Below are 12,591 nucleotides of genomic sequence, written 5' to 3'. Positions count from 1 at the left end.
TTTTCTTGAGATAATTTTTTACAATAATTAAAAAAATATATTTTTTTTAAGTTCAATTTACAAACTTTATTTTTCCATATTTTTCCTCATTTTTTAACTTTTTAATGTATTTCTTTTTTTATCAAAATTTAATTCAAATTAATTTTTTTTAAGTCACATTTATAAAATATCCTAAAAAAGAAATTATAATTAATTTAATTTAATTTTATTATTTTATGATATATATATTTTTTAATTTAATTTATAATTTTTATAATTTTAAATTTTAATTTTAGTCTTCTTCCATTTTTATCTTTTTGACATTCTATTACGTATTTTTTTTCTTTTATTTAAAATATTTCTTAAAAAATTATATTTAAATTAATTTAGTTATTTAAAATATTATTTTTAATTTCAATTACAATTATAATTCTTATTTCTTAAAATTAAATATTATAAACTTTGTTCTTCAATTACAATTATAATTTTTATTTTTTTTAATTCTTTATGTTTTTATGAAATTTTTTTAAGCTATTTTTAAAATGTATTTTGAATCTTTTTAAAATAAATTAATTTTAATTTGAGAAAGTAATTTGAAATAATATTTTTATTTCAATTAATCTTTAAAATTTTATTTTTTTAAATTTTAAATTATAATTCTTATTTTTTTGATTATTTAAAAATTTTTATTTATAAATTTTTTTTTAAAAAAATTTTGGGACAAGTATTTGAAATGATGTTTTTCAATTAAATTTCAAATTTTTATTTCTTTCATATTTCTTTCTCTTTTTTTTCATTTTCTATGATATTTTTTTTTAATTTCTTAAGATTTTTTTTGAGAACTTTTAAAAAAAATTGAAAAAAAAATCTATATTTTTTTTAATGAATTACAAATTCAAATCTTTATATTTTAAATTTAAATCCAAATTAAAATTTTAATTTATTTATTAATTTCAAATTTTAAAAAAAAATTTCTCATTATTTCACGATTTTTTTTTTTTTTTTGTGGGAAAAATTGAAAACGCCATATTGAAAATGGTGTTTTTAAAGACGCCATTTCATTTGACGTTTCATTTTTTTTTTTTTTGGGACGATGCCATCGTGGAAAAAAATTGGTGACATGGAAGGGGGAAAAACACCATTCAAAATAGTATTTTTCGCTTTTGCATTAGTTTGGTAAAAAAGTTTGCTTTTGAATTATTTTGATATTTAAATTTTTTTTTTGTATTATCCTGAAAAAGTACTCCAATATTTGACCACCACCATCACCTCTTTTTCCTTTTATATAATAAAATTGTACACATATTGCCCAACAAATATTTATTTGTCTGCTAGCACCCAAAAAGCGAAAAAAACCCAGAATTGCAGCCATCACTTTTGCTCCGAGAGAGCGCTACAGGGTAATACAGTAATATTCTCGCTTCTAGAACTTGGCAGAGATAACGACTGCCATAAACCCATTTACTCCTATTTTGATCCAACTAAAACAAAACACAACCTAAAAGGAAAGAGACGAAATAGCTCAAACACGTGATAAAAAAATACCAAACCGTTCTTCCACCAGAGAACCAACTTTACAATTCACATTCCCTCAATTTCCTTCGCTCTCGGCTCAAAAGCCAAAATTCTCTTTTGCAGCCATTGCAAGCCAAAGAGAGTACGAGAGTTTCTCGATAAACAAATACTCCATTAACAAGATAATTACTTATGATATCACCATCATCTATTAACTTAAAAAAGAGAAAACAACATTAGAAAAAAAAAACAAGAAAAGCTGTTTTCAATTATCTCTTTTGTTTCTCTCTCTTCTGGTGCACCACAGAGAAGACAAAAAAAAAAAAACAAAAAAGGAGAGAGGTCGGAGAGGGAGTGGTGGGGCACGTCACCCAGTACTAGGATGGACAAAGATGCCCGAAGAGGAGAGTGACAGCAGGAGCAGCGCCGCCTCCGCCTCCTCCTTGCCGGCGCCTCTCCCGGCGGCTGCCGTAGCTGCCGCCGTCAACCCCCTGCTCCTCTGCTTCTGGCGCTCCAAAAGCCGCAGCAGCATCCTCTCCTGCTTCTCCTTCTGCCTCCGCCTCAGCTCCTCTCCCACCACCTCCAAAGAAGCAATCATGCTTCCATTTTTTCCTTTAATAGTCCTAGTAGCCGTGGAAGCACTAGTCTTTCGATGCTTATCTTCTCCATTGATCTCAGCTTTTCTCCTCTTCCGGTACCTGATCCCACATGCATTGCACAGAGACTGCAATTTCCAACAAAAAAATCCCAAATAAATCACAAAATAACATATAACTAACGACATGGATCAATTTTATAGCGCAAAAAAAAGGAGAATACAAGCTGATAAACTTGTCGCTAACCCTAACGTCAAAAGAAACCCACCAAGCGGAATACCGGATCAAACCCCAAGAATTTGATCAAAATAAAAGATCAGGCACATGGAATTCTCAAATAGTGATTTCTATAGAAGAAATCATCAAAACACCGACAAGAAAGAGAAAATATATAAACAATCATCAAAACAATAATAAAGAAAATGGAAAATTGTTGAATTAGTGATCTGAATACACATAGTCACCAAGATACATGAAAGATGAATTAAACCATCGATCAAGATAATATGAAATTTAAAAAAGAATGGTAAGAAGATCTAACAAAAATAAGAGATAAAAAGAACAGAGGAGGTGGTAAAAGAGGAATTGGAGCAGGGAAAGGACCCTGGGGCCATTAGGGCCGCTCCGCCAGAGCGGGGTCTGAGAGGTACGGCATTCTGCGCACACCCTGGACGGATCAAGCGAGCCCATCGCCGCCTCCACCACCACCGCAACCGCTGACGCCGAGTTCTTCTTGGGTTCTTTCACTCTCCTCCTCCTCCGAGCATAGCGCTTGAAAACCTCCATGCGATCGTAGCCGTCGATCGTCGTCGCCCGGTCTAGGAGGTCCAACCGAAATCACCAATTCCTTATCGAAGGCTCCGCTGACGCCGGCGAGATCATTGACGGAAAACCCCAGGGTGAAAACCAGAGCACAGAGAGAGGAGGGGATAAGGGGGGTTTTATGTGACCTTCAAGCCATGGGTTCGCACCTGCCAACTCTATGGCGGCAACTATTGTTATTTTATAATTGTATGTGAATTCCGGATATGGTCACCTACCAGCGAGAGCTAATATTCAGGTTTCGTTGGTTTGAGCACAAACGTGCCGGCACCTGATCGCAGAGAGGAGAGGACGTAAACTTACTAGGGGTTACCAGAGTGGAGATCTTTCATTATTTTCGTATGCACGTGTAGAAGGTCATTGGCGGCGGATAAAAACTTTTTAAAAGTACATCTCTAGTCGTCCACTTTATAAATCTAATTAAATTTTTTTCCTGAACGCCTCTACGAAGGATTATTTAGGATAAATTATATTCTTAATTTTTAAACTATATCAATTTTTCTAATAATTTTTAAATTATAAAAATTTAAATTTTAATCTCCAAACTTTCGAAACTATTTTAATATTACCTTTGATCTATTTTTGACAACTTTCTTACACCGAAAAAATTATGTGACAGTCATCGATGCTTACATGATTTCGTTCATTTGAACAAGTGGCATCGGCACTGGCTGAAATCGATTTTTTTTTCATTCTTCTTTTTCTCTACCCTCATACCATCCAACGGTCCGCCCCTCTGACCCCCCCTCTCAGGCGCCCCTCCGACCCTCTCTCTGGTGCCCAAGGCTTCTGCCCCACCCCAATGCACCCCCGTCCGCTTCGATACCGGTGGATTGTGTACTGGCCCCCTCGACCCCTTCCCGCTACTGTGTACCCCAATGATTGAAGATGGAGGCCCGACGGTTGGCAATGGGAACTCATGCACGCGTGGAGTTGGGGTGGAGGCTGAGGACGGAGGATTGACCGTCAGTGCACTCTAGGACCTTCAAATTGATCGCTCCTGTTCCATCGCTCCAAACTAGCTTCTCATTCTGTTGAGCCTTTGGGGGGAGCTCAGAACCCACCAATGGTGACGAGGGGTGAGGCAGGAGGGCAATGCACAACCTACTGCCATCGGAGGGGGGTGGCAGTGGGAATTATGGGAGCACATGGGGGCGGGGTGGGGCCGTGGGGGCACCAATGCACAACCCACCGATGTCGAGGCATGCGGGAGTTTGGCCGGAGGGGGTGCAGCGGGGCAAGCACCAGGGCAGGCTGGTGGGTTGTGCACTTGAGCGGACGGGGGGTGTAGTGGGGGTGCAGTCGGAGGGATCAGTCGGGAGGAAAGAAAAGATTCTTTACAGGAGTCTTCTTCGTTCTTCTTTTTTTTTATGCTTTACGATCCGTGCAGAGTGTGATTGAGTTTGATTGTCCACGTAAGCATCAGTTCAGGATGGAAGAAGTAAATCGCTGAGAGAAAATCACTGAAAATCGTTAGAAGGGTAATATTAAAATGATTCAAAAAGTTTGGAGATTAAATGTTTGATTTTTATAGTTTAAAAATTATTTAAAAAAATTTATATAATTTAAAAATTAAAAATATAATTTATTTAATTATTTATTTAAATAAATTATTAGAGAAAGTTTTTATGGTAGTGATACAAATACCTAATGATCGAACGGTGTGATTTTTTTTTCATTCTGATCTATAAAAAGAGACTTATAATCAATAGTTATAGATTAATAATGTGAAAAGCCTCGGAGGGTATTGGGGGTGTGAGATGGTAGGGCGAGAGGACGGTTCGGATCCGTGAGGAGACAAAAAGGAAAAGGCAGCTCAATAAATGATGAGTCGTACAGGATCATCAGAACGTGGGGAACAGTGGAAGTGCGTCTAGGGAAAGAACCTGAGGTGAATAACTATAAATGATTAGTTATGGAATAACAAAAAGACAAAAAGGAAGTGGTAAATCCCCTTTCTTTTTGTTCTGTTTAATTATTTTTTTTCCAGCTAAGGTATTGAGAAGGATAATTTGATGATTTATTATTGGTACTTGGAAGATCAAAAAGGGCAAAAGAGGATTCGGCATTCCGGCTGGGAATCTGGGTTGCCTTTGCCATGCCTACTGAATAGAAAAACAAAGCTAGTCATATCCTTTTGAAGAAGACTCCACTGTTATTAATTGGGTCGCGACCTCATTCTAATGAAGTGTCATCGTGGATATATGAGCTCTGATAGCGGCTTATGTCGCAACTCATATGTATTGTAAGACGAATAAAACGGTGGTTCATTCTGATGATTTTGTGTGGACGTGTTATTATTCTATTCTTGTTCAATTTAGAAATATTTTGTTTTTCAATATGATGAATTGTGCTCAAAGTAGATGAATTTAAAACATCTGATTCAGCAGTAAAAAAAAAAAAAAGAAGAATGATGCATTTAAATTATTAGATATCATACATAATACCTAGAGTGCCCTACATACAAGCTATGCATCAATTTATATCAAATATCAAAGTTAAGATGATATAACTTACTGACCGTGGAGCACATTTGATGCATAAACAAGATTTCAAAAATATTACTATTGTCACGCCCCGAACCCAACACCCAGATCGGATACGTGATGGTCGCACACTCCTTAGAGCAAGCCCTAAAGAATATGCAAGGCCAAATTAAATCATTACAATCTCATCAACCATAATATTTAATTTTAATAATAATTCATAAAATCTTGCATAATTATAATTTAAATTTCTTCAATTTTCTGATCAGATACTATGACACTCTATTTATCCTTCTGCTCACCCGTAAATCCAGATCATAGCCAATCATAAGCATCCTGTAACTCTGAGAAGAAAAAGAAAGATGAAGGGGTGTGAGCTTTACAGCCCAGTAAGAATTCCCATATCACACTGATATAGTAATATAGTCTGAAAATAAGGATAAGCAATAAAATATAAAATTCATGTTCAATGTCCAGAATAATGCAAATATTCATAAATTTTCTGTCTTGTTAAAATAGATGCATCATCATATGTTAACAGGTGAAATGCTTTTGTTCAATAATTATTTCATGCCTTATCTTTCATTTCTCTTTTCATAATCACATAATTTTTAACATTTTTTTTCTGGCTCTGGACTATCCAAGTCTATACCTCAGTTATCATCCGGATCGAATCCACTTAAAAAGTCTTTCAAGACTGTCCCAGGATGAGCTCCTGGCCGGCTGTCCCACGTACGAAAGTCCGTGAGAGGGCATGAGCTCCTGACCGGCTGATCCACCTGTAAGTCAGTGGGGGCTGTCCCAGGCATAAGCTCCTGGCGGGCTGTTCCATATGACAAGACTAGTCCATACCATATATCTCTTTCTTTTCATTTAATCATTATGTATTGATTTCATCAAATCAATTTCGACTTGCATTATGATCAACTCAGATATGTCATATCTATATAATCATGCCATCAATCTCTGATACATATATATTGACATAACATACTCATGCTCAAAATCAAATAACAGTATCTCAGATATAATAAATTCATCGATCTCAAATCCGACAATGCAAAACCAATAATGCAAGACCAACAGTAAAATAGCATATATATAATAGTGATCATGTACAGAGATTCTTATCTTTATCGGTGACTAATCCAAGCACAAAAATCAATATTCTTATTTGATTTATGAATTTCTTTAACAAAATATTCCACTCGATATCATATGCAGACAATCATCTCTTCATAACCCTGATCAAATATAAAAATCATATATAGAGAAAATTACCTATAATCGATCCTAATAACACAGATCGAGGACCTCTCTTAGGATTAACCAAAATTAGGACTTGTCTATGTATCAGGATCCTTCATTGATCCATAAGACTTCTAGAGAGATAAAATCCATGAAGAAAGAGAAAATTTTAGAGAGAGAAAGTAGAGAGAGAAAGTGGAGAGAGAAACCTTCGTATCCTTCCGATGAGGCAGTCATGATCGAGATCATCAGAGATCCTATCAAGGTGACTCAATATGAATCAAGTGTTACAAATTTCGAATAGGATCGGACTAGGATCAGATCTACTACACGAATTTCGGAGCAATCTCAATTCATCATAATTTTAATTCAAATATATCCTAAGGTCTGTGATGCAATCAGAGAGAGTAGAAAGATTCTAGAGAGATAAAATTCACAAAAAGAGAGAAAGATCTAGAGAGAGAATCTAGAGAGAGAATCTAGAGAGAGAAAATGTAGAGAGAGAAGGTAGAGAGAGGAGAGAAAAAAGAGAGAGAAAGGAGAGAGAGAAAAATTCTCTCTCTTCTTCTTCTTCTTTTTTATTTTATTTTATTTTTATTTTTATTTTTTTCTTTCTCTTTTTTCTTTTTTTTCTTTTCTTTTTCTTTTTCCTTTTTCTTTTCTTTTTCTTTTTTTTTTCCTTTTTCTTTTCTTTTCTTTTCTTCTTCTTCTTCCTTCTTCTTTTCTTTTCTTCCCGCGGCCTCCCTTGGCTGAAACGGGGGAAGACCGTGAGGTCCCCCCCTCGGTGGCTCGGGCTCCGGCGGTTTGGCCGGAGATCCGGCAACGACGGCCGACCATGTGAAGCCGGTCGGCGATGGGGTTCGGTCGGCGGATTTTTTTTTTCTTCGAAAAACAGGAGATTTTCTTTGGAATTTATTTCCAGCAAAATCGATGGCCGGCGGTGAGGTCTGGGGTTGTGAGAAGATGAGCAAGAGAGAGAAAAGAAGGATTGGGACCTTACCTTGGTTTCGGTGGCCAAAAACAGCTCTGACGGCCCTTCTCTTCCGATCAACGTTCACGGTGCCTCTCTTGAGAAAATTCCACAATTCCTCAAATTTTTTTCGAAAATTTTTGTTGAAAGATCCTGAGGGAGGATGGGGGGTCTTTATAGAGGAGGTTTTCTATCCTAGTCGGACTCCTCGAGTCCGATTTTATCGGAAACGGAAAGGAAGAAGACTCCGATTAGGAGTCTTCCTCTGTTATTATATTTTTTTAATCTGGATTATTACAACTATATAGACATTTGAGAACATATTTAATACTTTAACTCTCTATTTTTTAATTCCCGAGATCAATATTAAATAACCATGGTGTCCTTATTTGCACCATACATGCATTGGTCACACCTACGGTGTGTTTACTTGCTCGAAATTATGGAGATTCATGGATAGACTAATTTAATTGGTATTTTATTTTTATCTTTTATTTGGAGTAGTGGGATGGGCCTGCTTTCTCCAAAATTCAGAAATTTATACCAAATGAACAATCCATGTTATCAATACACAATGCACCTACGTACAAATCAGGATTTTGGATATAATATTTGCCAGCATTTAAGTTTTAGACATGCTTATAACCTTATTACATTTACAACCCCTAGTTCTAGAAATATGTGATGCATATGATACGGAACTTCCATTAGTCAAAAATTTATACATTCTAATTCTTTAAATTTTATAAATTATGCAACTAGTAATACATCTTGTTTACCAAAAAATATAGTAGTACCTTTTAAATTTAGCAATTGGCCGTTTTTGTTTCAATCATAGAGCAAAACTTAGACTAAAAGAATATTATTGAACATGAAAATAACTGTACACTTATAAAGATAGACAAATAAGGCCAGTTGAGTTTTCACTAGATCAGCATCAATTAAAATTCAAAGCTATTGTCTTTTATGGATCTAAAAGCTTTTATTTCTATCTTATTGCAAAAACCAAAGAAAATTTGAAGTTTAGCCACCCATTTACACCATTGGCAATCTCCAATCAAAAAAGAATTACCCATATAATGGAGGGACCCATGAGGGATAGTTTGGTAAAATTTTTACGTTTAAGAAGGCCGGAAAAGGAAGGTGCAACTTCTATGTCCAATAAAAATTAATTTTTTTTCTAATTCAACAACTACAATTAATCAAGGAGCAAGAGGTTACAACTGAATTTACCTATGTTAAATATTTATGATGTAAAGGCAAATTTAAAGAGCAATACTAGGCATGATTAAAGAAGCATAAAGATTTTCAAGCTAAAAATGACTTAAGAGTTTGCATCCTCCTCCAAGGGCAAATTAAGTTCTATCCATAACTACATGCTACTGAGGTAGACTAGCTTTATTATCTGCTAATGCTAATTTTACTTCGCCACCAACCCCTCCGACATCAAGCATATGGTCTAGGCCAACTTCCACAACCATCGTAGAAGCACCGACATTTTTAGCCGTGAAAAAACTTGGGTCCTTGATCAGGATAGAGGAGGATCATGGCAGCCGACCATAGGCGGGTGGTGCAGACCCAGTTCAAAAATGAGACGAAGGAGTGAAGGTAAATATAACTTTTTTAAAATAGGAGATGGATTTTGAGCCAATTGCAATTGAACTTGATTGTTTCACCTTTACTTCTGGTCAGCTGATCGCTGTCATTAATTTTCCATTTCAATTCTTTTAAAAAAAATCAAATTACATATCGTACGAATTTCAGAGGAGCACAATAGCAAAATCCAATAATTATTTATAGTTTTTTAATCAGTGAGTATCATCAAATGTCTGCCAAATCCCCTTGAAATCCCAAGATGCCATGACCAAAATCTAAGATGTCGATCAAGTGGCAGATTTGCATTTTTGGGTATGGACCGGGGGAATGTGTGCCACGAGAAAAAACTAAGAGAGTGTCGAGTGATTATTCTCAGAAAATTTCTGGGAAAATTGTGAGAAATGCTTAATTAAAAACATCCAATGTCATCTGTGAAACACCTCAATTTCCCTGAATGCAAGAGATTACATGTAAACCTATGTATGAGCACTCGATTTTATATTAAATTGAGTGATGGTAGCTTCAGATATATCAAAAAGACAAGCTACTTCATACCTAGAGGCCCATGACAAATTTGACGATTTGGGCTATGATGTGGATGCTAAAAAATTTGGCACCATGTGTCTAGCTTAAGCTGCTGCAGTACCCTGCTTACGCCATTTGATGTGATCCATTGATGAACAGAGCTCTAGTATATGTAGATATTGACTTATATGGAAAGCTATGCATGGGCACTCAATTTATGTAGATGGAATTATATGGTAAGTTTTACATTTGCCCATCAACGTCATCAAGACCTACGCACCAAATCGGCAACTGAACAATTGATTAAATGTTTTGTTCCACAAATGAAAAATTTGGTGGACTTGCTTGCGATATTTTTCAAGCCCGCTAGCCTACTAGTGTGTTTGCCTGAAGGCCCTAAACAATATATTCGAATTGTCTACTACCACCACAACGACGATTTGAGATGCATCTTTGTACAGTGGCATGTACGAAGCTTTCTGGTCTTCCATTCCACGCCGCTCAAATCAACAAACTTGTCCAGGTTTTATTGATCTGATACCGTTTCTCCCAAGAAGTTTAATATAGGCAGCCAGTGTAGGATGTTCCTTTAAAAGAATCTCCAATTCTTCTTACCCAAAAAAAAAAAAAAAAAATCTCCAATTTAAAATGCCACGTTGCTCGATTCAAATCTGACACATTTCTTACCCAGGTCATCGAGTCTGTTGCTTTCGTAGGCATCACATGATCCCAAGAACGGTAATGCTAGCATCCACGTTCAACTAGCGGCGACAAGAACTGGCTAGCGAGGGGATCATGTGTCATTAATTGAAATGGAACGGGTGAAATGTCAACCAAAAAAATGTTGCGAAAATTCCAATTTATTTTTTCGAATGGTGGAAGGTTCCAATTCCAGACCTTTTTTTTTTTTTTCTTGATAAGGAATTCCAGACCTTATTCTATACTTGCACCTCCCTCCACCAGGGTATCTCCGTCTAAACAAAGTTCGATACTCAGCGAAAGGGCTGGTAAACGTCGCTCACCGTCGCTACGACGTCGGACCAGCAAATGTTGGGCCACCATATGTCATCCAAGTGCGTGTGCAGGGTGTTTTGGTGACTAAGCGCATTAAAAATCTTATGGATTCAAATTTTAGAGAAAATGATGGCGACACCCGTCAATTATGCACATTTTCGAAGATGCCTCTGAATTTTAAAAAACTTTGATCCCACCTATGTGGCGACTAAATTATTCCTTATTTGCCCTGTCATTCATCACTGACATCATATGACCATCACATAATAGTATAAAATTATGTTATAATTAAAATACCATTGGTATCTTTCTTTCTTTCTTTTTTTTTTTTATAGAATGAAATCTTTTCACAAATCTCAAAAATCTTTTAATATATAGCTTATAGTTAAGGATCACCGACAGCACAGATCTCAAACTACTTCCAATATCTTCATTTATATAATCTGCATAGATCTCAAAGCACATTAACATATAATCTATAATTAAGGATCAGCCATCACATATATGTCAGAGCACTTTAAACATCTTCATTCATCCACGTAGGCAGTCTCAAAGCATATTTAGTATATATTCTACTATAGTTAAAGACCACCTACTATAAACATATCAAAACACTATGAATCCCTTCATTTATTTATTTGCATAGATCTCAAAGCATCTTTAATATATGATCCATAACTAAAGATCGTCCATCATGCACATTTCATAACGCACTAGATCAGTTCATTCATCCACTTGCATATATCTCAATGATATTTTCATACATAACCCATAATTAAAAATTATTGACAGCATAAATCTCAAAGCACTCCAAACTGTTTTATTCATCCATTTGCCTTTAATATATTGTCTATAGTCAATGATCACCTACTACTCCAAATCCCTTCATTTATCCACTACGCAGATTTTAAAGTATTTTTAGTATAAAATCTATAGTTAAAGATCATCCATATTGTAGATTTTTGAAGTACTCCTGATCTCTTCAATCTATATAGCTTTCCAAGTATCCTTGGTACATGGCTCATAGTAAAGAATAACATATTATGTGGATTTCAAAGCACTTCGATCTTTTCATTTGTTGAAGTGGGCAAGGATATTTTGGTTGTTTGCAACGCTGGACTAATGCCATCTACTGGTTCAGAAGTCAAAGCATCAGTTTGGAATTTGGATACTCGAAGACTTTTTAAAATTGAGAAGATGTTTCTGGTAAGATTCGAAGTTGAGAAATTGTCATTATCATTGTTCTAAGATTTTAAAATGCTAATGTCAAATGAATTTGTCTTAATCGTGTTGAAGAGAGAATGTGGGGCATGACCACGTGGACAGGTCCGGTGGTCGGTTGTATCGGGAACCAGACGCACCGATCCACTCACCTTCACCCACGGACGGGCATTATTGATGTTCGATTAACTAACAGAAGGAACATTGCCGACATTGTTGCTTTGCTATATTCCTAACTCCACCAAATAGAATGTGGATTATCCCTTACCCAAAAAAAAAAAAAAGAGTCTCGCATCACTAGGCCCAGCTAGATGCTGCCCTTTAACTTTCGCTTCAATGATTTATTTTCTAATTATTCATCAAGATCTCAAGAAAAATAAAAAAAAACCCATTAATATTCGATTTATATGAGTGTAACTAATCCCACGCGGACCCGTAATCTTTTCTATAGACGTGACAACACATGATTGTTGGTGCGTGGGGCTCCCTATGCCGTTCATCCAACGTACGACCAACCCTAATAACTGTACGCACACATATAAGCGCAGTCTTTTTGTCTAAACAAAGGCGGTTACGTACAGCGCTGCAGATGATCTGCGACGGGCTGCCTTTAAGCCGA

The 12,591-nt window shown here is 36.0% G+C and overlaps 1 protein-coding gene across 1 annotated transcript; it reads right to left on the bottom strand.

The window, feature by feature from the left end:
- Positions 1 to 1,645: 1,645 nt before the first annotated feature.
- Positions 1,646 to 3,054, bottom strand: LOC105047478 (uncharacterized). The gene is made up of 2 exons (XM_010926413.4): positions 2,694 to 3,054; positions 1,646 to 2,218 (listed from the first exon to the last, which is right to left on the bottom strand). The coding sequence occupies exons 1-2, from the start codon at positions 2,874 to 2,876 to the stop codon at positions 1,862 to 1,864; spliced, it is 540 nt and encodes a 179-aa protein (XP_010924715.1). The 5' UTR covers positions 2,877 to 3,054; the 3' UTR covers positions 1,646 to 1,861.
- Positions 3,055 to 12,591: the final 9,537 nt, after the last annotated feature.

Source organism: Elaeis guineensis, chromosome 2, assembly GCF_000442705.2.
Source record: "Elaeis guineensis isolate ETL-2024a chromosome 2, EG11, whole genome shotgun sequence".
In the NCBI taxonomy this organism is placed as follows: Eukaryota; Viridiplantae; Streptophyta; class Magnoliopsida; order Arecales; family Arecaceae; genus Elaeis; species Elaeis guineensis.
The sequence above is the reverse complement of the archived record's forward strand: the minus strand, read 5'-3'. Positions and strand labels throughout refer to the sequence as shown.

Excerpts from the sequence above, each read along its gene's own strand:
- LOC105047478 (XM_010926413.4), bottom strand. The coding sequence starts at position 2,876 with ATGGAGGTTTTCAAGCGCTATGCTCGGAGGAGGAGGAGAGTGAAAGAA. Across the intron at positions 2,219-2,693 it reads GCGGCCCTAATGGCCCCAGG|TCTCTGTGCAATGCATGTGG; the intron begins GTCCTTTCCCTG and ends TGGAAATTGCAG.